The sequence below is a fragment of the Poecilia formosa genome, unplaced genomic scaffold (genome assembly GCF_000485575.1).
Source record: "Poecilia formosa unplaced genomic scaffold, Poecilia_formosa-5.1.2 Scaffold314, whole genome shotgun sequence".
NCBI classification, from domain to species: domain Eukaryota; kingdom Metazoa; phylum Chordata; class Actinopteri; order Cyprinodontiformes; family Poeciliidae; genus Poecilia; species Poecilia formosa.
In genome coordinates, this window is record NW_006800253.1 from 149,368 (window position 1) to 177,322 (window position 27,955).

A 27,955-nucleotide genomic window follows, 5' to 3' on the forward strand; every position below is an offset into this window, starting at 1 on the left:
GATAATAAAGGAGCGAGGGGTTGGGGGGAGAAGAGGGGGTGGGATGAGGACGGAAGATAAAGATAGAAAGAGACCACACAGAAAAAAGTGGGTAGGAATTCTGACAAATCACTGAAGCTGGGAGAACGGGAGGCGGGCAAGAGAAGACGCAGCAAACCAATCATAGTCCAAATACAAACCTATTTAATCTTCAGCAGAGAAATGGATCAGGCTCAGCGGACAAACCAGAGAGCCGCAGCTGCTCCGTTTGCACCAAACAGAGATACTGCGGGGGGCTGGGGGGGAATGTTACTGATGTGGAGATAATGCTGATGTGCGGAACTGCTCCGGCGTTAATTAGTGCAGAATTTGATGTAATGTGTGTAATTTCTTCTGTCGTCGCCCTGCGCAGCCGCACAGCGTTACTCCTCCGTCTTCTGAGTACGTCACTTTTGTCAGAGAGAAAGAAGTTTTCATTCAGCTTGAGGCAGATTCTTCCCAGCAGCCTGAGAGCGCAAGAAGCAGGACATGGATGACGTCTGATGCAGATGGACTCGTTTTATTATTCTTTTCCTCACACCTAAATGTTTGAGGTGAACAAACAAGGATGGCACAACTAGTTATTAGGTCCAAATGTGATTTGTTTTATATGTGGATTTTTTTATTTTATTTTATTTTTTTAAATTAAAATTATTTTTGTGTTTACTCAGGTGATTTAATTATTTATTTATTTATTTATTTTGCCTCATATTAAACATTTTAGATGTGGCAAAATGGAAAAGCAGAAGAAATCTGTGAAGAGGAAATACTTGTTCGTGGCACTGTAAACACCGAGACAGACTTCTTTTATTTCACATGAGGTGGAAGGGAAGCTGACGCAAGGCATGGTTAATGTACCTTCACTAATTAGCCTTCCCAAGAGCCTTAGTTCAGAGAACAAGAAAACAAGTCCGACCATTTATTTCTGCCTCTGTCACCACCTTGTTCCGCAATCATAATTATCTCGCTCGCTGCCCTTGACCCGCCAATCTGACACAACTGAGACGCGCGGTGTCAAAGCTGAGACAGGTCATCCGCCGCCTCAAAGCAAACGTCACAAAGGTTGCAATTTAGGCTGAAACTTTTTACACTAACTCCTTGTCATCTATTTTAAATTTCAGGAGGAGGAAAAAATAAAATAAAATAAAATAGAAACATATCGAGGTCAGAAATATATAATTTTACATTCTGTTCCTACTCAGAGCGATTTGTCATAAATTGGAGGTTTTATTTCTCACCAGACCCTCCCAATATTCCCACCAGAACCAGGAAAACGGACATGAAAGGAAACCCGTTCTGTAACTCCGCGTGGAAGAAAAGTCAAAAGTGCGCATTTCCCACACCCCTTTGTTGCTGTGTTTTCCCCGTGATGACACACAGAGGATCTGATAAAGTGCCATCATCCATAAATAATAAGTCTAACTGTGGTTTGACTCCACAGCCTGGTGGAAAAGTGGAGCAGTGCGACTCCGAGTAAAACGGCTGAACGCACGAAGAGGCCGGCTGTGTGGGATGTGGGCAATCATTACCGGAGACACTCATTACTGCAGACCTGGTCACTGCTCACAAGTCACCAACAATATGTTATCCACTGGCTGTGTCCCTGGAGCCGTATTTTTTATATATGCATGTAATTTTCATGCAGAAACAAAGCATTATATGGTTGTACGGAGCATTACACCATGACACGCCTCTGCCAGATTGTCGTGATGCAAAAAAAAGTGAAACTTTGATCAATCTTTTCAAGCTTTATGTGGCATATTCAACTGAAAACACATTTATAAGAGGAAATCGTTTAAAAACTGCAATATCCTGGGTCTCATAAAGGCGCGCACACTTAAACTAATCATTTTTCTTGCAGCACCTCCCAACTTTTCTACATTCAGTCTTCTTAAGCTCACACCTGCCATCAGTTATAGCGAATCGGATAAACTTGAAGTGTGCTAAAGCAGTCCTGGTGGGATTTCCTTTATGTTTTCTCATTTGCGTCCTTTATCTGAAGCCGTGGTTTCCAGAGAGGTTGCAAAGGATGAAAATGACTTCAGTGCACAAAGGTATCAGTCAGAAGAAAGGCACAAACAAATTCCCCATTGTTATACATACATGTTTTGTCCAGGGAAACTTGGTTTTGGCAGCTTCATGCTGTGGACAGATTAGAGTTTGAACAGATCCAAATATCAGTCAGTTCTGAAAAAAAAAAAACAAAAAACACACACACTTAGTTGTCTGCTAGAAAGCTAAAGATAAAAAGTTTGTTTGATTTTAGAAAAATAATAAGAAAAAAACCAGTAAAGTGGGACCAATCATCACAAACAAACTTCTATTTTTGTATTTTTAAACCCAAATTTCTATGTTTATATTAATAAACAAATTATGTTAAAAGAAAATGCCTCATCATTTTCATCCACTCGAGAACTGGAGTCTCTCTAAAATAATGACGAAAGCTTGAACAGTTTTATCAACGCCCGATTCTAGGGCATGATTAGCATTTTGTCACCACAAAAAGAAACATGTTTTAAACTAAACTGGAAAAAGTTCATAGTTTAAATGCAACAAATTCGAGTCTATTATGTCTGACCAAAGTGTTTTTATGCCAAATCACACAATGCACATTGTATCAATAATAGAACATTGTTCTTTCAGAGGACATGTGAATGATGCTGAAAATATTTTATTTTGATCAAAATATCATTGAATTTAATTAATTAAAAGAAAACAGCGCCATCGTAGACACAGTGTGAGTAGGATTATAGTTTGGGACGGGGGAGGCATCGCCCGCCCACAGAGACCGCCGTGCCGCCCCTGGACTGGAAGCTGTTTGTTGTTTTTACCCGAGTGGCAAACTGTCTGTTTTTCGATTTGATACAGTAGGAGCTTCCGCACTTCCCATATCTGTGTCCTCTGTCACTTTTTTCAGCAGTTAAAACAGTTTAATCGGTTGTTGACATGTCGTAACCTGGTTTTCCGAGCCGCCTTCAAACGCAACATGAACGCTGAGATGCTCGCGCTGAGGCAGTGAAGGAGACCTGCTGCTGCTGTGCAGAGAGCTACGCAGGTTTGTTAGACTCATGGCAGCAAACCAGCAAAACGCAAAGAACTTTGCAGTTTTTCCCTCCAAACTAACCGACTGAGTTGAGTAAAGCTGTTGGATGCAGGTAATGTTAGCTAAAAGATGACTAGCTAATATCAATACAGAACCTTAAGCTTGTTAACAAGTTGCTGTCTATGTTCAAAAGTGGGTAGTACTTGTTACATTCACTTGAGTAACTTTTTTGGGAAAAGATACTTATAAGAGTAGTTTTACTGCGCTGTACCTTTTTGTCTGGAGCCAGGGCTGCTGTGTGGACCAGTGAAGTCCGTTTAATCTGAAAACTGTACATTTTTACACAAAGCTTTCAGAGAAAATGTCTCAAATTGCACAGCAAAATCTAATTGGAACATTGCAACGTTTCCCCTCAAGTCAGCAACAGTTAGGCTCGAGACATCTGTTCGTCCGATTTAGACTAAATAGAAAGATAATCTTCACTATTGCACAACAGCTGCACCTTGGGGGGGAGGGAGGAGGACCGGTTTCCCTCACTGGAAGATGTTCAGACAGGATCAGGTCTTTATGTTAACATGAGGAGTCATAAGTCAGGTACTGCTGAGGCTCCCAGCGTTAACAGAGAGGTCCAAAGCTGTCAGGATCTATTTGTGCACAAGACGCAGCTCCATTAATAACACATTGCAATGAATAATAAAGAAAGAAAGAAAAAAAAAAAGACTGTGGTAAAAATGAAAAAATATGTCACAACACAACATAATAAGTAGGTCACAAAAACAGCGCTGGAGAGGCTGATCAGGAAAAAAGAGAAGAAAAAAAGAGCATTAATAAAGACAGAGAAACATTCTTACCAGCTCCCATTCTCCACTGGATCGTGTTTATGACTTGTTGAGGTTTCAGGCCTTGTGAAAAGGGCATTTTCGTCATTTCCAAGACGCTTTGCCAATAGCTCCTCCCTATCTGTGTTTTAATCTGAAAAATGAACATGAGCATGAAATATTTCCTTCCAGTTCTCTCTCTTCCTTCAAATAAACAAAGGCGGTGGGGGGAAACACAGCGACTGAGATTTAAACAGCAGTTCTAAATTTCACCAGATCCAAGGAAACGCGCCCTGCGAGAAGAAAGAGGTTTTTAATTTACAACCGAGCCAAAGAACTTCTCCCACACCTCTTGGTGGATGTGCTGTTTTACATTCCTCCAGCAGCGCCGCATTTCACTGCCACGGAGAGATAAATTTGTGCAAAAGAGCCGAGATGAGTGATTTAATATGAGGGTTGGAAAAAGCAACGGAGAATGAGAGGATTTCTGGTTTGAAAACAGTGATGGAGTCACATGTGCCTCTCGAGTACGAGTAGAGATTCATAATTAGAAAAAAAAACAACATTTTCTTCAAAAGTCTTCCAGGCTTAAAAAAAAAAACTGCATCTGCAAACATGTTCAGACTAATCCAAAACAAATATGGTTTATCTGGGATTATTGAATAAAGAAAGGAGCAGAGGCAAAGGGATTACAAAGCAGGTGTTTAGAGGAAGAAAAGGAAAGAGGAAAAGTCTGATGAGTGGGTTGAACGGATGGACGTAACTTCGGGGTAGAAACCCAGAGTTTGTTTCAGATAGACGGGCCGAGGTGGGAACAGAACCGGCCTCGACTCGGAGCCACTGACTGTGGCTCTGACTGCCGGTCGGCTTCGCTCCGGCTCATGTGACTGTCCTTGGGTGAGAGTTGAGATGAGTTTTACTCCAAACATCCAACAAATAATTCCCTGTGGATTAACACAATCCATCTGTAAAATAATAGAATCATAATCTGGATTCCTACAATCACAATCCAGAGGCTGGAAACGCTTTAAATGTTTCCAAAGGGGGGGAAGCATAACCGATGTGGTCTAATATATTGATATCTGTAGACTGTAAAACGCCATCCTAGTTATAGCAACACTGAAAATTAATTCAAAAGAAAACAAAATAATGAGCCTGCATGACACAACTGCATTAAATACAGACATGCTTCCACACACCGACTTCTCCAGTTAACTCCCAAATTATTTATCACTCTGGCAGATATAGGTTTAGTCTTAAAAGTCAGATGAAAGTCAATTCAGTTCAGTGTATTTATATATTGCCAGCTCACAACATAGGTCGTCCTTTGTCGTTTATCTGAAAAAGATAATTTCATTTAAATATTCAAAGTAATTTAAAAAGTTTCTATCTGTGAAACCCACCTGATTGCATTGAGTCACTCTTTCTGGATAAGCCCTTAAATACAATTGCTCTCGTTGTTTTGTTGACTCTACAGCAGTCCCTCGTGCAGAGCTGCGTGTAGCGACAGTGGAGAGGAAAATCTCCCCTTTAACAGGAAGAAACCTCCAGCAGAACCAGAGCCTGCCTCAGTACTAGTGGACACGTGCAACGACCCACTGGTCAGTGTTTTCTTCTGAAAAAAAAAAACAAAAATGTTGATTATTGCTGTGTGAGTTAAAACACAATCTCAAAACAACCGCAGACCATGCCACTTAACTAGAGATGCCTTTTTAAATGTTAGTTTTCACTTTAAATTTAGGTTGTCTTCCTTTTTAACTTAAAATGTTTCATTAGTTCTATATTTAGATTGTTTTTTTTTAGGTTCAAGAGTGCATTTATGGTGTAAAACATCGAAATTTGAAATAATTAGATGTCCACAGAGTGCTATTTTTCACCAGTTGATGTGTATTCTAACTGGGTATCGAACAATTTTAAGGCATACAGTGGAATTTGTTTTACTTATCGCTTCTCGTTCCAGACCTAAGTGAACATATTTAGAAAAAAAAATCATGTTTGAACCTTCATATAAAAGCTTAAGAATCCCTGAGCTAAACTGACAGGCAGGGCAAAGGAGGCAATAATCAGAGAAGCTGCCAAGAGCCTCATGGTAACTCTGGAGGAGCTGCAGTGCTTCATAGCTCCAGTGGAAGAATCTGTTGACAAGGACTCTTAGTCACAGTCATGTTGGTCCTTTTCCCAAAAGCAGGAAAGACACTAAACATGTGAAAGAAGATGTTTTTGTAAAATAAGACCAGAATTTGTCTCTTTTTTTTCTAACAAGCATGTGGTGGAAGATCCATTCTATATGAAATCCCTAAAAGTTGGTGGCAGCTTGAGGAGATTGCTTTGTTCGACAGGTAAAGGAAAAAGGTGTGGAGTTGACCGGAAGGTGACTTGAGGTGAATACAGGGTAAAGCTGGAAGAACCGAAAGACTGGAGTGGATCAGAACGAAAACAAAACCCTTAAACATTTAGTCAAAGCCTATTTACATCCTAAAAGTTCAATCCAGACCTAAATCCAATCTGCGGATTGCATGTTAGCTAGTTACTTAAGCGCCATGCAGTCAGGCTCCTCTGTGTCACCAATTTGTTTGGTGACGTTTAAAAGCAGAGTGCAACTTTTTCAATAAAACTTTGATGTTGTGTTTTCCAAGTGGCTTGACAGACTGCTTATTATCAGTGTCCGTGTTAGCGACGGGCACAAAGCAGAAACAAACATTAGCGCTGTTTAATTATGCATCACAACTTGCGGTTTTATCACAAGATTGATACGCTTTCCTTTTATTGTGCAGACCCGGAGAGCTACACACCAAAAGACTTGGGACTTTTAATTGCGTCAAAAAGTACTTTTACTACACTTTTCAGATTCACAAACATTTTAAAAACCATGCAACATTTCCCTTCTGCTTCACAACAACGCGTTTATTGTAGCGCTCTCTCACATGAAGCCTAATTGAAACAGTGCAATTTGTGACAAAAGGAGAGAAAGTTTGAAGGGATGTAAACACCACTTACAAGAATCAATAGTTTTTAATGATGGCAAATTTAAGCAGCCTAATTGAAAACAGACAAATAGGACTGCTGCGTCCCTTAACGTTTATTTTCTGATCCAACTGATCAGCCAGGACGTAAATTAGCATCAGGAATGTATCGAGCTTAAAGGTACATAGTAAACTGAAAGTTTTAAATAGGATCAAAGTCCAGTTCTACAGTCAGTGTTTCTATTTGTTCCTCTGTGCTACAGCAGATCGGCGAAAACAAAAGAGGAAGGGGCTTGTTGCAAACTTTCCAGAAAAACAGCAAGAAATAAAATGTTACATTTTTTATGTCTTTTGCAAGAAACATTGAAAACTGTTCCTTAGAATAAGAATTAAAAAATCCATTGATGTTATAATAGCACCAGTTTGAAGGAAAACAAGGTAAACAGACCAGGTTTTTTTTATTCAAAATAACAAAAAAAGAAAAACATATACAGTGATCCTTACAAGCATTTTTAATTAGCACCATAAAGTTTTGCCTGCAGACCACTGCGGATATTAGGAAGCCATTTAGAAAATCACACAAAAACAACGGGGCGCCGACAAATCCTCGGTGCTCACTCCCCGGAAGCGGTGGAACGGCACCTGAACGCCTCATTATATCACATAATGGAATCCTAAATGAATTTTGCACGTGTGGGCACACAGAGTTCATGATATGCTAAAGAGCGAACCTCTCCCTGAACTCCGTTCTTTTTTTTTTTTTCTCTCTCTCTGTCTTCTTCTTTTGCAGGCATGTTCACCGACACCTGAGAGTGGCGGGGGCTCTGCCCTGCTGGCCCAGTTATTAGCTCTTCCACGGCGCGCTCCCAAAGCTGCTCCGCTAATGGAGGCCGAACAAGCGAGCCAGCGCCTCCGACGCACACACACACGAAACTAATGCTCTAAAATGTGACCACCGCGGCGAACGCGATGTTACTTTGTAGCTTCTGGCATTTGCGTGTACAACATCTGTCAGATTATAAACACATACAGTCCAAAAAGGGACGACGACGAATAATAACCAGCTGCCGAAGGCTGACATAGTGGTATTTTAAACTCTACGATATACACACGTGGAAGTACAGGTGAGCCGTGGTGAGTTCAGCGTTTCCGTCATGTTTATGGTTTCCTGTCAACAGACTGGGGGGTGAAGGAGGGGGGGGGAAACAAGGAATTGTCCCGATAAATTATTGCTCAGGTGTCGGTTTGTGTTTAAGGAAGAGGCGTACACACAGGTAACAGTACTGACTTCAGGAAGTATAAATAAGACCACTGGTTACGATTCAATGATGCCACATGCACAGCATAGTTACACTTAGCAATGTTCAAATACGCCTCGGATCCCCCACGTCAAAAAGCACAGCGAAAACAGTTTTTACTCGAAACCTTCACAGAAATCCACACTACATCAGCGTTTTCATCGTATAAAAATAAGTTAGAAATCTGGATAAATATTTCACACAAAACTGTAATAAAATATGTTGAGGCTATACGCCAGACTTAAACAAAAAGAGGAATTGGTTGTTTTTTTCCACATTATTGGGGTTGTAGGCTTGCTTAAGGAGAAGAAGAAGAAACAGCTTAAGTGAGGAGAAGAAGAAACAGCTTAAGTGAGGAGAATAAGAAACAGCTTAAGTGAGGAGAAGAAGAAACAGCTTAAGTGAGGAGAAGAAGAAACAGCTTAAGTGAGGAGAAGAAGAAACAGCTTAAGTGAGGAGAAGAAGAAACAGCTTAAGTGAGGTTTGTGATGACTGAAGTCATTTCAGGTACACAAAACTAAGTAGCCAGTCTCCATTTGTTTTCAAATCCAAGCCTCGGCAGAGACGGGAAGAAGAGCGCCCCCATCCTGCATGGATCAACGTCCGGTCAGTGACCTGAAGTCTGGACTCTGCAGAGGAGGTCCTACAGGCTGAGGACGAAAGCACAATACCGCAGGATTAGCTCCTCTCTGCTCTTTGTCACAAGAAAATAACACCCAGTTTATTTATTTAAAAAAAATGCTCACTGCTAGAGCTAATGCTGCACCGACCTTATGGGTTTATTATTGGGTAATAATAAATAACATGATCTGATGTTTAGGTTGGGTAAAAGAAACCAGAAAAGCAGAAAGACGGGCCAGGACTGTGGCTAAAAACGATGGATTTTTAATTCAACAAACAGGAGAATCAGAACATAAGATAAATATTAATCCCAAGTTATGAATTAAATGTGGGAAAGTTGAATGTGTTGGACACCGGATTACAGGCGCAGCATTACCATTTCACACATCTCTTTTGATTTGGCTTCTGTATAACATTGCCTTCAAACCATTTCTGCAATAAACTCAGCAAAAATTCCCATTAATAAGGATACAGTAGTAGATAGTTGAACATATTACAAGAGAAATTGCTGTTTTATCCTGTCCAAGAGTCAAAGTTATGTGTCCAACCATGCTGCGTTTGCAAACGTTTTAAAAATCTCAGCGTTCAGATAAAGGACTGCTCACAACGAGGAATCAACACGACGCCTGAAATCAGAGACGCCAACTCCATTTAATGACGTTTAAAAATGTAAGATTGCGGTGTAGTAACAGTAAATAAATAAATGAGTTAACAGTTTAACACAAAAGCAAATAACAGCTTTTTTCTTCCCCAGATTGTTGTAGTTTATTTTTAAAATATTCATATAAATAACTTACTTTGAAATAAGTAAAATATCTTATAACATGGTGCTAATTATATTTCCAGGAGTGGAAAAAGGAATAAAATCTAAGTGTGTTTTAATCTGACCTGGAGAGAAATGCTGGGTTTTTTCTAGATTTGTTTTCCAGGAGGAATTTATTGTACTTGTACATTTTCAGTCTCACTTTAGGCTTTTTCAAAGAAATTCTTCGTTTTTTTTTATTATTGAGAATTACATATTAAATGCCTCTCGAAAAGATTTTTACTAGTCATTTATAGTTCTTAAGTTTTCCCAAAAATCTTTGATCCATGCATTTGTAAATATATTCATCGTTATTACTCTATATGTGCAGAGAAGGCATGTAGTAGAATGACTTACACCTTCTCTATAATATCATCTAAATCCTAAAAACTAAAAGCGCCGCCTGTTTTTTGCTCCCGACTTTAACGAATTCGCAGAAGCAGTTCGACTCACCTGCGCTTCAGTCGCTTTTGAGGAAGAGCTCTGAAAAGAGAAAGAAGACGACAACTGCTTAAAAACTATCTGCGCTCCAGTTGATTTCGCTCTAACACAACGTCTCCATCCAAACAGTTAAAAGTCTCACAAACTGCATCTGGCAGCTGATCTCTTTCCACCCGTCCCATCTGCATGTCCAGGGTTTGCGCTTGCAGCCGCAAGTACCGACCAAACACATTTGTTTTGAAATCGTATGCACTGGTACGACCTTGACATAAAATTGTCTGGTTGCTGACGGTTTATATTCAGCTATGAAACCAGAGTCCGGCGGCAGCCCCTGCAGTTACTGAGCCTTCAAGTCCAATTAGAATCAGTCGGCCCGGGTGCGGATTAGCGGGCTACCGAGCCGTATATCTCTGGTAAGATGAGCGGTCTGTTATTCTAGGCATGTTGTTCCTCTTTTAGGGTTCGATTTTAACCTTTTATGGCTTTCGGTGCCACGAAGTAAAACTTGTTTTATCATCTCGGTAAAGGAGGTCTGTAGGGCTTACGTAACCCGCTCCGAACTCGACATGTGGCCCGATGTGCAGTGGGAGATTTTAAAGAACGATAAATGGAGGCTGGAGAAGAAATACTACTGCTGCACTCTTGCATTTTTATTTCACTTTTTCATGATGCGACACTGATTAAAACTGTTAATCGTCCATCCATCTGCCGGCTGACCGAGTGGAGTCATCCAATACTCGGTTTGTAACGTTCTTTTCCATGGTTTCAGATGTAAATGAATAAAATGAAAAGCAGCACTTTGATGTGAACACGGCCTGCTCCTGAACTCGAGGGCCAGCCTTCGCCACAGGAAAAAAGCTGTTAAGTAGAGAAAATATGATATTCCTGCACGCTGCTGCTGCTGCTTAAGCTGACCGTTTAAAACCGAGACTTGGCGCCACCTGCTGGCAGAATGCGAGCGCGCTTGCAGAAATCCAGCATCTGCCGGTAATTCTCACAGATTAATTCGCAAAACAGAGTTGAGAGCTGATTCAGCAGTTTAAACACTCCGCTAAAAGAAAATGAAATGTCTTGATCATTATAAAAATAAAAAAAAGATTATGGTGGAGACGACGTGCCTACTCACCGGTAGATGTTGGGATCCAACAACATGGCCGTGTCCTGTGGTAACTGGGATAAGTGCACTACTTTCGTCTTCAGCTGAGATCGCTCAGTTTCATTGACCCACACGTCAGGCAAACTGCACACAAAAAGAGAAAAGATGACACGATTTATTAAGAGGAAAAAAAAAGAGAGAAACAGTGTAGACACAAGGAGCAGTATGACTGTGACAAGAAGAAATCATGGCAGCTAATTTTCTGGAGACGGTCTTGAAGCAACATGCTTACTATCTTTGTCGCAGGTATACCTCTGTAAGCGGCGGTTTCTAAACCAATTAAGCCAGATTTGGGGGGTTTTCCTCACTTCCTAAATCCAAATAGAATAAGGTCACGTTTAAAACGACGGGGCATTCATTCGTTCCTCCTCTGCAGAGGACTCTACCCACAACATTCATGACCTCCTTTGTGAAAACTGGAAGTGTGCGAGCACTGCCCTGGCGAACCAAGGTGCAGAAGAAGAAAAAAAAAGAAGGAAAGAAAGAAAGAAAGAAACAAAGAGCTTAGCAAGTCCACTGCACTCCCCCCCCCCTTTCCCTCCAGCCTCCACACTCCCCGTCTCCACCCCCAGCGTTCCCCCGTCACGATGTGCGTCATCCCAGGAGCCCCCAGAGACGCACACACATGCACACACACTGCAGTAAGTTAAGCAGGCAGTCGCCCAGCCAGAATCAATCACACAGCTAGTCAGCCCTTTCAGTAGGACGGTGTGCAGACAGAGCTTCACATTCAACACAGCGGAAGGTAGAGGTGAGAGCAAAACTGAGCCATGAAGGACAAAAGACTGGAGGGGCTGCAGAGAAGAAAAATGAAATGTGAGGAGGTGGGGGAAAAAAAAATCGAAATTGGTAAAATAAAAGTTGCAAATCATGAGTTTTTTTTTTATTATTTTAAATACGAGCAAAATGTATGGAATCATTTCAGGTCCTGATGACTTCACCGCGTCGCCTTTCCAGTTTTTGTCATTTTGTGCTCGAGGTCTTTGGGTATAAAATGGAGCCAATTGTTTCAAAGCAGCCACGCATCAATTCATGCTTTATTAGTTTGAATGTAATAACATCTGCCAGCAGGAGGTTTGATAACCTGACATATTTCATAGGAGTCGGCCAGCAAAAAGATAATCAGAACCACAAAATGAATATAATACTACAGCTTTTCAGATAAAGCACAATTACATGAGATTAATCATCGTATTTCTGGTTTTTATTTTATGGTTTAATCGCCATAATTCTTAAAAAATACTTAATCATAACCAACATAAATGACTGAAGCACAGTCATGGTTTGTTTTCCATTACAAATGGGGAAAGGAGAAAACCGTACTATTAAAAGGATGAAATGGGAATAAGAAGAACAAACTGATCAGTGTCAACATGAAGTTTGTCTGACCAAGAAAAAAATATTTTATTAATGAGAAATTGATGCAATTTTGTTTCCCTCCTTCAACAAATAAAGTCGCTAGAAAAAAGAAAAAACACTTGTACTTTCGTCGTAACTTGGCTGGTAATTATTTGACATTAGTCCTGAGTACTAATCCGTCATCCCAAGATGGTCAGGATGACAAAATAAAAAACAGAAAAAATGTTGATGTCACAAAAATCAAACTTCAACACTGCGAGAACCGTGTTAAGACAAACTAAAAATAAAAACATTAAACGTCTAAAACCTCAAAAGTCGTGAAACAAACAGCAAGCCCTTCAAAATGTACGTGCAGAACTTTGAAACTAGAAAGAGATTCGACACAAAGTGTGGCAGACGCCGGTTAAAAAGAAAAGCACAAACTACATCCAGCTTATAAATCATGAGGGAGACGACGTGGCGTTTACATCCTAAAGGGATTAAGGAATATTCTGAAATAAATAGCTCTGGTAAAAACTTACATCTTCCCTTTAATGGAGGAGAGAGACGAAAAAAAAAAAGGAGGAAGTTTTTTTTCACTCCATCCTCTGTTGTCTATGCTTCCTTTCAAGTAGAAGTTGAGACGAGAGAAGAAACAGCCGCTTTCAAAGTAGTTACAAAGTTTACATTAGCTTTGAATTAGCCGCGTTGCCCAGAGCAGAACCCTGCATGACAGAGGAGGATCTGAGGAGCAGCGGCGACCCAGTAAACATCTTTGTGGTTCTGTGACTGAACTCTCACATGCGCTCCGGTTCCTCCGCAGACGGAGCAGAAGCCGAGCTGCGGTGCTGGTGAGTTATTTTATTTTGATGAGCGAGTCACACAGAGGAGCTGAACTGGAGAGTTGTTTAGGTGTCTGTGGCCACCGTGCAACACGGGTCACACTTCTGCACGCTAATGTACACACAGCCGTAGTTACAGAGACTTGAAAGTGACGAATGATCCTTCAGTCACACAACCACAATGAGAACTGGTGAGCTTGTCTCGCTCCTTAGAGGAGGTGCCATTTGGCTCCCTTCTTTGTAAACAACAAAAAAAAAAAAAACTCCAGACCATCAGACCTCGTTTATAGGAACAATGTATTCATCCTTAAATTGCATCTGAAATTAGTAAAACGTTAAATTACTTTGCATAAGAACTGGCAGGAATGACTGAAGATCTGAAGTGAGCTGCTGTTAATGTAAACATTTAGCTGAGTAACAATCTCAGAAACAAACGACTTCATAAAAAAATGCACAAAAAAAAACAGAAAAAGTGAATCATTAAATTTTCTTGTGCAAAGAAGTGATGTCCAACTTCAATAAGTAACATATTGGAGAGCTGAAACTTGACAATCTCTACAAGATCTAGAAAGCAGCTCAGAGTGGGACCAAAGTCAGGGGCTGCATCCTCCGAAGGTCGACCGAGCCACGGTGACACAACGAAGGCTGTTCAAATTCAAAGGCTGCTCCAAAAATGCTTCCTTCTTTCCCCTAGATTTGAAGGATGGATCCAGCGAATCCCAGGATTCATTTGCAGGCTGAACGGGAGATTTTTATTCTTGGAAAAATGGCGGACGAAGTAGGAGGTAGAGCAGGAGAGGACCACGGTTTTAAATAAAAGTATGTCAGAATCTGGTAAAGCAATTGTGTTGTTGGGCTTTTGTCTTTTGCATAAAGGTGTATTTTATATCATGCAAGAAAAAAAATGTAATAAAAAAACAAAAATTACATAAGTAATTGTGACACACAAAGATGTAAAAGATGAAAAACTGTTCTTTTTTTCTAAGAACTGCTCTAATTGAGGTTTGAGGCATTCATAGCCAGTGACCGTGTATTCCAGTGTTTGCTATCCGGCAGCAATCAACACCATGCAGGGGAATCCGTTCACTCATCCATCACAGATTAGACAGCAATTACAGCTCCCAGTCTCTCCCAGCCTTCCCACTCTTCTTCCTCAATGAACCGCGGGTGAATCGGGTTCAGGCTGGCTCATGTTAATCAGTAACTCGTTTATCTAAACTGAGTTAATGAGTGTCAGTCCGAATGTGAATGGTTCGCTCCGTCATTAATAGACATGACTTGGCACATTCGTGCAGTTACTGATTGACTCGATGACCGAGAAGCGCGTGCACGCACGCACGCACGCACACACACACACACACCAGTTCACCCAAAATGAAGTGCAGGCATTAGTACAGAGTTCAGCGCGATGCTGGGAGGAGGACTAAACAAGACGTGCGTTACTTTCCCCAAATCCTTCAACACAAACTCCTGGAGGTACTGTATTGACCGTATTACTTTCTTTTTGGGGTTTTAGCCAACTCAAAGTACTTATTAGCTAATTATTACTCAGGAGGACTAAAAGTACAGCCCTACAGTAACAAAATCCTGGTTGGTGGAAATGTTGCACCAGTTTCAGAATCAACTAATTTTATCAACACAAACGCAGGAGCTGCATTAAAAAGAAAAAGAAAAAAAAAACTCTGTCACAGCTTCTGTCATTCTCAAAGTCAACAACAACAACAATATAAAAGAGACGAGACGCCAGACGGTTCCACATGATCCTGATGAAGAACAGAATCGGCTGCTATTTGATGAAGCTAAGAAAAGCTGCAAAACAGATGCAGAAGAAAGTTATAGTGCCTGAAAGAATAACAAAACAGGATTTTACTTTCTAATTACTGTGTTTTAAGTCAACATGTTTGCCACAGAGAAAGATAGGTGAATTTGTTAAATAAACTGCAGTCCTTTATGGCTCGAACACAATAAATAAATTATTTTTACGAGAAATATTGGAAATTCGTAGTTTGTCATATTTTCCCAAGAACTGGCAAATCAGAAATAAACCCAACATTATTATATTAAATCTGACATTAATAATTAAGATGCTTAATTATGGTGACGCTAAAATAAAACAGTGTAAAATTGAATTCTTTGATTCATTTTATGTTTAGATTTAATGTTAAACTCCTGGAGTTTAACTTATTTTATTTTTACATGTTATGTGGATTGTAATGATCTTAGCATTATTCTGCAATGAGGCAAATGTGGTCAAAATCAAGTTTATTTGCTAGACTAAAGATAATTTTTTTTAAAAACAACCTTAGTTTGAGCAGATATTGTACATAGTTTTCATACAGTCCACATTTCTGTACTGAAATGTTGTTTTATTGGTCTGATGTAATATTCAAATCTTAAATGTTGTGATTTATCACCTTTGCTATCAATCAACAATGGCCGAATCGAAACCACGTATATTTAATGAATATTAAAACATTTTTTGTACATTTATAAGATCTCTTTATTGTTTTTGTGCACAAACTTGACAAAGTTGATTCTGGTTCCTTAGATTTACAGGAGAAAATCATCAGCATTGACTCGATGAAAAAAAGGTTTGCGGTTATTATGATTATTATCTTCCTTACCCTCAATCTATGATTGTCTCTCCAGAAGAATAAACTTTCCAGAGTTATCTAAATCCCCAGAAAATATCATAGAAATGATTGTTTTCTTTCCCTTTGGCCATCATTGTTCCTTTTGCTTTCATTTCTTAATTTCCAAAGCTGTCACTGTGCCTCTCTTTCACATTGTTGTCTTTCCACCTTCCCCTAATATCGCCCCTTTCCCCATATTGTCCTTTCATTTCAACAACGCCATCCTTCTTCTTCTGCCTCTGCTCCTCCCTCTCTCTCTCTGATCTTCTTCAGAGGCTTTGCTGTCAAACCCTTTAATGGAAATGTAAGAGGGCTGCGCATATGCTGGCATCTCCCCCTGGGCAAAAGCTCTGCAGAGAATCATTGTTATGTCAAGCTCCTTCTTCACGAGAGCATGGTGCCAAAACTGCCTGCTCTTTTTGCCTGACTGATTTACTGATCTCAGCTTTTGTTCTCCCAACGCTCACCTCCAGGAAAGCTGCGATAAAATGGGAATAAGAAGTGGGATTCGGACGATAACTGGGTGGTCACACTGGTGCTGAAACAAAATACGGCCTGGTGGAAGAACTTCGTCTTGAACTAGAAACTTATCCAAAACTTGTGTTGATGTTTGTGCACAGGTGCTGATTGACTCTTCAGAAGAGTCGGACTGTTTTAGTTTTGATCACACGAAGCCAATTCTTCTTTCTAGCTGGAGTTATACTACGGGAGCAGTTGGAATCTATTCACACCGTGAGACAAAGCTGTAGGATCTCAGACTCTTACTGCCAGTTGATTCTCTGAAATTAAATTTAAATTGGTTGATGGAGACATTAGTCAACAACAAGGTACAACTTAATGGATATTTAGAGGCATCAAAACGATGCATTTCTTCAAACTGTTTTTTATACAAATAGACTCTATATTATTTATAACAGGAAGGCCAAAGTTGTTACAAGGAAAGTTGGGGAGCAGACGTCTGCTCTCTGTCACAGGATCGGCTTAATTTGAACATTTTTAGAGCCATTTTAAGACGTCAGATTCGGGGCTGCGACCTCTAGACCATCACTATTTCTGTGATTTTAGCTGCACTAGCTACACTAATCACCAACATAAAACACTAGAGGTTGTTTAAAATACGAGCAATGCAACAAGGTCACCTTCGGTCCGAAATATTAGAAACTGGGACTCCGAACGCATGAAGTTTGAGGCATGAAATTTACAGCAAAACAACAATCGCTGCATCTTTAATTTATTTACCCATTTTCAATCTGTACCAAGTCGGCAAAAGATTTGTTTATTTTGACCACAGAGTAAAAGAAAAAGGTCTTGCTCACATGTCTTCAGGTGTCCAGTGTAAAAGTACTTTCACCTTGCCAGTCCCCTCTTTCCTTTTGGCTAGCACCTGCATAGACACAGTAAAAAAAAAAAAAAACATGAGCAAGAATAAAAGATTAACCTAAACTTGACAAAATTACATTTCATTTTAACACTCAGCATGTGTAGAGCTAGAGCCATGTGAGACAGATAAATGTTGTAGCTTTTGCTTCCTGTTTGGTCTTTGGGGAGCAAGTTTCAAAGACGCATCCCTTTCCTGACCCCGTCTGCGCAGCGAAAAATAAGAATAAACGGACCAGATATGTCAAGGCCAGCCCTCACCGCGCAGCGGGGTGTTGCAATAATGACAAAAATTTCTATTAGTCTTTTACAGTATATCATTACTATTATGGTTATTGTCTTTTTTCTGTATTGTGTTTTTAACATTTCGAGACCTTTTCTGTGTGAACCTTCATACCTGATGCCGCTGTTCCACCTGAATTTTCACTTTGCAGGACAATAAAGGCTGCTTCTATATCCAGCCTAGTAGTAAGTATTCATTACCAATAACACACTAAATACTGATCTCTACTATCTTCACTAGTGTCAAGTAACATCTTGATTGTTGAAGCCAAAACAATATTTTAAATATTGAAGGTTTTATTTTTTAAGACCAGGTTTTCAGAATCGTTTTCCCCTTTAACGCATAACATTTCATCCGTCATCCGGTGCCGTTTAGAATAGTCGTGGTTGGGAATTTACAAATATTTCTACAGGGTGAAAGAAAGGCTGGAAAAACAACCAGGAGAGTCAAAAATAGCCACAGATATAATCCTGTTTTGCGTCATTTGGATTTTTGTTCTCTTTCAGGATGTCTGTTTTTAGGATAGTGAATGAGCTCATGTGTGAAGAACTCGTCTTACGCACATGCAAATCTTAAAATATGTTTTACTCCTGGGAGCTGGCTGATGGAAATGAGGCTTGATTTGAAGCGAGACACAAAGATTCAGACTGCTCCACTTTGTATGTTTTTTTGTTTTTTTTTGACAAAACAGAACGAAAAGTCCCTTTAAAAGTATCCTTCATCGGTTTAAGGAGTCCCAAACACTTACCTGTTAAAACAGACGGATAATGTGCAGAGTAAAGCGATTGAGTTTACATCTAGAGCAACGTCCAAAACATAAGTCCTTAAAATGAATTAAACAAACTACAACAAATAACCGAAGAATGCAGACTGAAAGCAAAGCAGCAGAGGCTAAATGAAACAACAACAACAAAAAAAAAAACCCGAACAGCAACAATCAGAGAATCCAGCAGAGAGTCAGAGAAAAGACTCAGGTACTATAGAAGACTCTGATCTGAAGAAGTCCAGGAAGTGCCTAGACTCCATGGGTCAGTGATGTCAGAAGGAGGCATGTTATTTACCTCTTTAACGAGAAGAACGATTTCGAACTAAATCCTGAGTGGCAACAAGCAAGAAGTCTGGCAATGTAAGCAAGATCAGTGTCTGTAAACATTCTTGCAGCCGTAGTGGAAGTTTGTCCAACGTGATGGACACATGTTTGACTGTTTCCAACAGGACTGAAGAATATTAATAGGAATATGAGCAAATCTGTTTTAATACAATCCAATAGGACTAAATTAAGATGCTAGGCATCAGAGCAGTGAGTTTTGTAAAGTTAGCAGGCTTTCAGGGATATGTAGGTCTGTGTCTCATCAGCATAGTTTTGATGAGACAAACCTCTGCATTTCTCTGTGAGGCGGCCTAAAGGAAGAATATACACAGAGCAAAGGAACGGTGCGAGCATTGATACCTGAAATATAAACTTACTGGCCTCCATGTTTGGTCTCCATCGCCTTCACAATAACTTTTTATTCTTGACGACAGATTTTAAAAATGCTTTCAATGCTTTATAGCTTTCAATCCAGCTTGTTTTAATTCAGTAATTTATTAATATAGATTTTTTTTTAAAAGTACTGGCTCCACTGGCAGATTATAACAAGACAATTTTCTCATGTTATAAGTGAAATAATCCGTCAACGGTACTAGACTAAGGCTTAAAACAAGCTCCTATATCTTGCTGAAAAGTTACTTGCATCTTAGTTTTGACTCATTTCATGTGAGCTAAGATATTTTCACTGGAAACTAGACCAAAAATACTTGGTAAGGTTAAGTGTTTTTGTAGTGTAGTCCAGTTTATGCTGCCGTTTTCTTAGAAGTGTCTCAAGTACTGTAGACTAAGGAAACCAGCTGTTTTATTGCACATTTAAGTAAAACACAAAAGCTGGAATTATATAGTTCTCTGAAATAAAGTTAATAATTACAAACAAAGGCTACATTAAAAAAGTCCCATGCCTGTGTTTGTTTGAGCTGGAGAGAAAAAAGTGGACTTGTGTTCTGGCAGAAAGACGTGATTTGTGAGCTGAGTGGTCTGATGATGGCGGTTGTCGCTTTAAGGGGCAAATTTTAATCCTCTAAAAACTCACGAAAGAGTAGTAAAAGAAAAAAAACTAATTGGGGTAGAGGCAGTAGGAGTGCACAGGGAATGAACAGTAGATATTACTGTTTCCAAAACAGGCAGTAAAGAAAATAAAAAAATAAAAAAAAGTGCAGAGCAAAAGAGAAGGGAGGGCTGACTTGACTTGGGTGCCTGTCTAAAGTCAGGGGGTCAAGATGTGGATGACGCAAATCGGTAAAATAACAAAAATATCCCATCATAAACATGACTGAGTTAGTGTGCCAGGTCAACAGGCCCTCTCGCCAAGCTCCACAGAACCCCCGCGGCTTTGCTCCGTCTCCCCAGGCCTGGGAAGGCCCAGTGGGGCCCGGGGTCTGGAGGAGCACTGCTGCTTCTCACCACAATCCTCCAGAGGTCAAAGAGAAACTGTACGTATGCCCAACGCGTCAAATCTCCTTCCGACTTCCATGACCCTGACCCTCACTTAACCTCTGTTTTTTTTTTTTATCTCCTCTGCATCCTTGATCGTTAATTTGAGTTTTTCCTCCTTCACTCGTTTAAATTATGAAATCAATTTAAATTTAATGAAATGCATTTTCATGAATATATTTACAATTTTAACACGAGCTATGGTGGTTTTTGATGGGCGTCATATGAGCTGTTGCCCAGACTGTCAATATAACAAGACAGACAAGCACCGTACTTAAGAATATATATATTAATTTCTCTTGTGTGACCTAAATAAACAGGTTTTGTATTGCTTTTGTGCATAGAGAATCAACAGATGAGCCGTCAGTCACAGTGAGCTCATATCGCGTTAGCCTGTGTCGCTAAAAGTATTTTTAACTGTGCCCAAACAGGAAATTCAAAGAAAGTATGTTTTCATAGCATAATTATGACAACAACCCCAACTATTGCCACTTGGAAACAATCATTTTAAGTTTGTCCTGTCAAAGAAAAAGCTCAACTTGTACCACAACTGAACATGATGTACAAGAACAGATTAAACCTCAGCAACCTGACAGCCAAAACCTTATTCTGTGTTGATTCACAGATATGTTTAGATTATGACAGCAGATAAATGACTAGGGCCGCTTATATGCAACTGAACAAAAGCAGTTTGTCAATAATCAGTGTTTCTAATTTTACCATACTTTTGACCAAAAAGCAAATCCACATTTAAAGCTAAAAGTCTAAACAAAATAGACAAATCTTTAGCAGAGCAATCAAAAAATATTATTAAAAACAATGTATTTGTCAAATCCAATGTTTTTATAAATCCAACAATCAAATTAAACACAGATTTTAAAATCTCAGTCAGTTGAAGAGATTTTTTTTTAATCCTAAACGAGTGCTTATATTCACCACTGGGGAAAAAAGGGCCAAAAACATTCACAGTCCATAAATTATGCATAGGATAAGAAACGCACAAAGACACACACACAAAAAAAACAACAATCCCAACTGTCTCTGCTATGATTCAAAGAAAAATCATAGCCAAAGGGGCCTTTTACAGGTTCAGTTCAAGTGCACAAAGAAGAATTGCGAACGGACGGAAACTTTCACAAAGGGATTCCTGTCGCCCTCTGCTGGACAACAGAAGTAGCGTCTTTTGGAAAAACTCAACGCAATGTGGAGTGGTAATGATAGTTCATGATGAATCAAACATTTCGCATATGGAAAAATTAAAGCAGTACTCACTCGCACCAATAAGAAATCTGGATCACTGTAGCACAAACCTCCTTAAAATGTATGCAAGTAAGAGGTAAGTAAAAATAATTTTCACATTTTGAAAAATTCTCTACATAATAAATACGTTCAGTTTAAGTAAAACTGCATGTTGTACCCAGTAATAGCATCCTACCGTTTAGGAATGTGCACTGTTTTACTCTTCAACACAAGTATTACTACAGAAAATACTCACGCGTTGGGTGAGTATTTTCTTTTTAGAAAATACTTTTTAGATTTATTTACTCTAAAAAGTAAATAACTTTTTAGAGTTATTTACTTTCATAAAGGAAATGCATATTATTTCGCAACATTTAGGAGACAGAGCAAAATACAACGCGTACCGTGCTGTGAAAGACGACGCTGTGACCATTTCCCCCGCTTTCGATGTGAGTGGTGAGGTTGAGACAGATGGCCCGGTGGCGCAGAGCATCCATAGTTTGGACATCAAAGAAATCCTGGGGCCTCGCTGAGAAGTTGGAAAGACAAATTCAAGGAGAGGGAAGTTAAGCAAAAGACAAATGACACTTACAAAAAAAGTAAATAAAAATCAGCACAGGTCAAAAAATGTTGGTGGTAAAATGTAGAATCAGCATAACAGTGTATATAAAGACATGCATTAGAATCATCTTCTCATTTACCTCCAACTTGAAGGGAGCTGTGGATGCGATACATTTAGTGGTTGTATAACTTTGTTTTGTTTATTCATCTCAGTAACAAGAATTACAAATGCATCTGTGAGTAGGTGCAGCTCCAAAACCATTAATGGAGAACGTGGAGTCAGTGGTCCTCTTAAATGTTAAAATGCCTCACCAAAGACAGAGAAGGAGACATCAGTTTGTTACTCTGTTCAGAAAAAAAAAAAAAGACCGAATGAATATGAAGAGCTGCTGGGCTTACACTGATGCTGAACTGTTTAAAACACATGTGTGTCAAACTCGAGGTCCAGCATCCTGCAACTTTTAGACGCGTCTTTGCTGAGCCAAATATTGAGGTCGTCATCAGGACTCTACAGATCTTGACTACATACCGAGGAGGCAAGTTAGAGATTTCAGTCAGGGGTGCTGGACCGGGGTCGTATCTAAACTTTGACTGACGTTTCAGATGTTTCGCTTGTTTGGGCCAAACCAGAGTTCAGGCGATCTTTTTCACACCTGCCCTAATGAAGCCTACGAGTTACTTAGCTTGTGCAGTCACTCGTTCATTTGGTGCAATTATTCACCCAAAGTGAATATAATAAAACATTTTTGACTGAAAGCAAACTGTTGATGTGTGGAACACTTTGCACACGTCAATCAATACTCCAAGACATAACTGAGAAAAAAAGAAAAAAAAAAAAACATTTCAAAACGAGTTTAATTTGTGTGCTTGTTGGATACGTACGTAGGGACCACCTGCGTTTGTTCTTGAGTTTCTTCCTCTTGTTGTTTCCCGCCTTGGATGGTGAATCCTCCTTAAGTTTGGCCTGGCTGGACATTTTGGAAGAGCTCTGCTGGCTGAAGTGACTGGGGACGTGACGAGCCAACCCTCCTTGAGAAGCAAAGCTGGCATTGCAGCCGCCAACTACACACTGCAGCAGAAAAGTAACAACAGCACAAAATTAGACAAGTATGTATGCATTTGTATATAATCATAACTTTAGACGGCTGGCCAGCAGCTAAGGGCCAGAAGTTGTGGTTTTATCAAACGTTGTCTATTATCTTTAATGCCAATAAGTGACGAAATAGCCAAAGAAAATTCACATCCTCAGAAAAGAAGGATGAACTATTGCTGAAGATCACGTTAGATTATTTTTAAAGATCACAAAATATGTTTCAGCTCCAGTTTTTTTTTTTATTTCTCGTGACCCAAATGTCAGAGGTGAGGTGAATTTCCACATCATAAATAAAAGAGAGATTTCCTGAACAGGAGGAAGTTCTCCAACACACACCGTCACAAGTGCATCAGCGTCCTTCCTACCTTGAAGGGTTTATCTCCACTGTGGGTCAGCATGTGTCTCTGCAGCCAACTCTGGCTGGTGGACGGCGTGTTATACACCTTGCAACCCTTCCAGAGACAGACGAATACCTGCCAAACGGACACAGAGACAGAGGAAGAATTAGACCAGTAGTCGTGGTGTTCGTGCGAGGACTAACCTTTATTCTTTGTAGTCTGTTAATTTCCCCTGAAAACAGCAGCAGGTAGAGGATGTCCGGGAAGTTTTTGGATATTCCTAATATTGTTTGAGACAAAGACAATCACAACATTTAGCCACTGCAACCGTCTTCCTTTAGAAACGCAGTGTCTTAATATTTTTCCATTAAAAAAAGACACTGAATGTTTACTTGCGTAAACAACTTTTCATCATTTTCACTTGCATAAAAATGGTTAAAAATGACAAGAAATGAATCTGATACCAGATGTTTTGTACACAAATTACAGATTGAGCGGCATCTATCAAAAACTGGTGTGGATCCGAGTGCAAAAATCACCTTAGAACAAGTTCAATGTATATACACTTTACAATCCCAGCATTAAAAAAAACATACATGGCAGGAAGCAACAACCTGTTATTTATCACGCGTCATCCCTTCATTCCCAGCCTTTTCTGCACAGTGAGTTTTTGATATTGATAAACAGATGATTGTTTAAAAAAAAAAAAAAAAAAAAAAAAAAAAACTTATTTCAGGTTTTTGAGCAACAGCAATCATCTTGTTCTCGTCTCCACCAGACAGGCTTCAGATCCATATTAGCACGTCGCATTAAACCAGTACAACATTGCACAGAGTCACAGGGACCCTGTTGCTGATCCAGAGGAGAACCGTCTCCTGTTCACTACCTCCAAAGCAAAACTCCAGCATGTCTGAATGGAGGCATCCCTGGTCTCCCACTGAACGACTTTGTTGTCCAGAAACCCCCACTATGAAGAGCACCTCATGTTTTTCAGGGAGTCAAATAAACACGTAGGAGTATAATTTTATTGTTTTCTCCTGAGGTCTTCAACAATATTTCGGTTAGCATGATAAGTTTAGACATCCTTTATCACCTCAACACAACCAGCCTCTTTAATACTAATCATAAAATTAATTTGTCCAATTTAACTCGCACTAACAAAGATCGCCCTAAATCCTGCACTGTTGATTAAACACAACAGATTGAACTCCGATAGCTTTATTTGTCCAACTACGCAGGTTGACGTCAACATAAACCAGAGGCAAACCGTTGCTGGATGTGAGCATATTTGATGCATTCCTGTTTGATAAATGAACCCCAATGTGTTCACAAAAGAGGAGCAAGAAGATGCAAACTGTATTTTTAAACAGGAAAAAATAAAATAAATAAATAAATAAATAAATAAACAACATGCATTATTAGTACTCCAACATGCTTCCTGGTTAGGCGATGGCTTACAATGGCGACAGACTCTACCAGCTCTTACCTAAGAGACTGTTATGCTAGCTAGCGAGCTCCACCTCACAGGCCGTTTGACTCTGCGCCTCTAGCAGTGAACAGTGTTATACAAATTGCTGCCTACTGAAGCGCCACAGCTGTTTTCTCAACTGTGCACATGACAAATTCTTATCGGTGGGAAAATTACGACCGTTATACGGCCCAACACCACCATGCAGCAACTGTTTGGCTCTGTGCTAGGTCTGTGCATCGTCAGAGTTGAGCTACAACAACAACAACAACAACAAAAAATAAAACAAAACAAGTACACCAGCTTGGTAGAGCGTCGAACAGAACCGAGATTTTAGACCAAGCTCTTTCAAAACTTTAAAAGTCTACAAACCCCTCCTCTCTGGCCGTCCACGTGAATTCCCCTGATGTGCTCCGCCAGGTCCGGGCTGGAGTTGAAGCACTGTGGACAGTGGTCCCAGCAGCAGGTGTAAGCCATCGTCTTGGTGGCAGAGGATCTGGCGCTGCTCTGGCCGTTCAACAGCGCAGGAGTGGAGCGCCCGCTGGATCCTATGCTCTCCATTTCTATGGTGGTGCTGCAGACACTGAGTAAAGAGGAGAGAGCAGGCTGGTTGGAAAGAAACGCTTAAGGAGTGTAGTCTGATAGTCATAAAACGCATGTGGATCAGGTTTAGCAGACACGAAGAACAGGTGCAGATGCTGTTCTTGCCGAGTTGCGTAATCAGCACGAGGAAAAAAAGCCACTGGAGGCCGGGAGAGATTTTCAATGCATGCCACATCAATTACATGCTGCACTTCTGCAAATCTTGACAGAAATCAGAAGCATGCAGGTTCTCCGAGGTTGTCAGAGAATAATTTAATAACACAGTTTTATGTTAAAGTTTGTTATCCCTGGAGAAATGCCTCAGCAGATAAAACAACTGAAGTAAATTAATCTTTCACCGTGGTTGCATAATCTTTTTACAATGAGCGGAAAACATCCCATGTTTGAAACTAATTGCTTTTGAAAAAAAATAATAAAAATCACAGATGACCCAAAGGTTGAAACAACGATAGTGGTGTTTGAGCATTTCTCTCTAGGGAATCCAAAGGCATCACCTCACATGTTCTCTGCAGAGCCTAAGATTTAAGTTTGGTCCCACTCAAAGGTTGGCTTTATGTCTGGCAAACTGTTCCTGTAATGATTTGGGAGTGTGACTTGGAACATTGCCCTGCAGATCGAAATTATGACCATTTACTGCTAGGGCCAAGGCCTTTGGCAGAAAAACAGGCCCCAAGCATCACAGATCCTCCCCCGTACTTCACCAGCATGAGGTGCTCATTATGACCCACCTGGAGGTGTGTGTGTGTGTGTGTGTGTGTGTGTGTGTTGCCAAAAGTATTTTAAAAAATTGAGACTCACGTAATTACACAGAGCCAAATAAAATCCTTTTAGTAGACTTCACATATTTTGATTTGTAACGTTTCATTTAGTATTTAACATTTCTCCTCTTTGAATAAATATACTCAAATTACAGTGTGAGATTAGGATACAACAATATAAGATGGATTCATTCATTGATAAGATTGATTAGCGAACAAAAGAAAAACTATTCAGATGACGGGGACGGAAGAGTAACACCGCCTCCGAACCTGTCCATCAAACCCACCTGTCCTCGGAGTCCATTCGGCTCAGTGGTTCCCCGTCAGAGGATGACACCTCCAGACTGGAGCGCCTCTTGTCCCCCAGGTCCCCGCCGCTGCCCTTCTCGCCATCTTCACTAGCAGATGTGCTCTTTTCACAGTCTATTCCCGAAGACCGGCTATCGTCATCTGGCTCCTCCTTGAGGGCCTTCATGGTGATTTCGCCGTTCTGTTCGCTGCTATTGTCCCCCAGGCTTGGTTGTGACGGCGGTCTTTGCTCCGGCTCTTCGTGAGCAGCTGTTGCTTCCTGGGTGACCGTTGGAGCAGCGTCCTCCTTGTCCACCTCTCTCGCGTCCACATCTTCCATTTTCGGCTCCGCGGCGCTGACTTCTTTTTCTGTTTCCGGTTCGGCAGAGCCATTTTCTTTTTTCTCGCTGTCAGCTTCGTTTGTCTCGCTGGGTGGAACGTCGCTCCCACCACTCAGGGAGGTCGTTTCCTCGGGATCCTCTGCGGCCATTAGTACCGTGAACGAGAAAGGAGATACTTTCGGTATTAAAATTTGCTGGCACTGTCGAACGCTACGACAGTGGGAGGAAGGCGGGGCCTGGCCACAATGTCTGCTCTGTGATTGGCTAAGAGCGGCACAGGGAGGAGACACGCTGTCATCATTTAAACTGCCCATGTGTTTACGGGTATATATGGAAAAATGAGACAAAGTATTGGTCAGTTTTTAACTGATTAATTCATACATCAGGTATAAACCACCTTTGTAGCGTATCATGGCACTTAATTCACATGTCAAATAGCTTTTTTAATTTTTTCCCCCCGTCATTTCGTCTCTGCCATTTTGTAGTTCTGCAGTTTTTGAGAACTATAATCATGGCAAAGAATTAGTATTATATATATATATATATATATATATATATATATATATATATATATATATATATATATATATATATATATATATATATATATATATATATATATATATATATATATATATATATATATTATATATGTGTGTGTGTGTGTGTGTGTGTGTGTGTAATAGCCACGTACAAGATTTCTTGTGTCATTGTTGTTATTCCAGGAAAACATCTGGCCAGAGTCTCTAAATTTAGACCACACCTTTTGCCTTTACAATTAACAATTAAAATTAACTTTTCAGTTTCCCTTTGGGATTAATAATGTGTATTTGAATGGAACTGAAACATGAATGAATTAAAGAATAAATCTTTAGTAGACCACACCCTAACATTCAGGATAAGAACTGAATGTTATGGACACAAAGCTGGTTACCCACTGACTCCTTCCCATCTATGTATTTTAATCTATCATAAAATCTCAGCCTGCAGTGGTCATGTCATGTCCTGGTAACTGTAACCCATCAAACCAAACACAACTCTTAGTCTCTATAACCATCAAAAACTTGTTAGTTAATTTGTTTTTCTCACCATTCACTCCCATTGTATTG

The 27,955-nt window shown here is 40.0% G+C and overlaps 1 protein-coding gene and 2 long non-coding RNA genes across 4 annotated transcripts; 1 reads left to right on the top strand and 2 right to left on the bottom strand.

The window, feature by feature from the left end:
• Positions 1–728: 728 nt before the first annotated feature.
• On the bottom strand, positions 729–5,586 carry LOC103152530 (uncharacterized). Of its 2 annotated transcripts, XR_001658756.1 has the most exons (4): positions 5,283–5,586; positions 3,913–4,033; positions 3,564–3,705; positions 729–2,205 (listed from the first exon to the last, which is right to left on the bottom strand). It is a non-coding gene; the product is annotated as an uncharacterized LOC103152530 (long non-coding RNA). The 2 variants fall into 2 exon arrangements; XR_001658755.1 differs by lacking the exon at positions 5,283–5,586 and having other exon boundaries at positions 3,913–5,261.
• A 166-nt stretch (positions 5,587–5,752) lies between these two features.
• On the top strand, positions 5,753–7,318 carry LOC107833045 (uncharacterized). The gene is made up of 2 exons (XR_001658754.1): positions 5,753–6,033; positions 6,372–7,318. It is a non-coding gene; the product is annotated as an uncharacterized LOC107833045 (long non-coding RNA).
• Positions 7,319–8,755: 1,437 nt separating this feature from the next.
• Positions 8,756–27,095, bottom strand: LOC103152531 (zinc finger protein aebp2-like). Its single transcript, XM_007573024.2, has 9 exons — positions 26,505–27,095; positions 25,229–25,439; positions 23,416–23,523; positions 22,840–23,026; positions 21,801–21,925; positions 17,290–17,357; positions 11,131–11,244; positions 10,017–10,046; positions 8,756–8,790 (listed from the first exon to the last, which is right to left on the bottom strand). Exons 1-9 carry the CDS (start codon positions 26,993–26,995, stop codon positions 8,784–8,786), a joined length of 1,341 nt encoding a protein of 446 aa, XP_007573086.1. The 5' UTR covers positions 26,996–27,095; the 3' UTR covers positions 8,756–8,783.
• Positions 27,096–27,955: the final 860 nt, after the last annotated feature.

Excerpts from the sequence above, each read along its gene's own strand:
- LOC103152531 (XM_007573024.2), bottom strand. The coding sequence starts at position 26,995 with ATGGCCGCAGAGGATCCCGAGGAAACGACCTCCCTGAGTGGTGGGAGC. Across the intron at positions 25,440-26,504 it reads CGAATGGACTCCGAGGACAG|TGTCTGCAGCACCACCATAG; the intron begins GTGGGTTTGATG and ends CTCTTTACTCAG. Across the intron at positions 23,027-23,415 it reads GTGGAGATAAACCCTTCAAG|TGTGTAGTTGGCGGCTGCAA; the intron begins GTAGGAAGGACG and ends TTTCTGCTGCAG.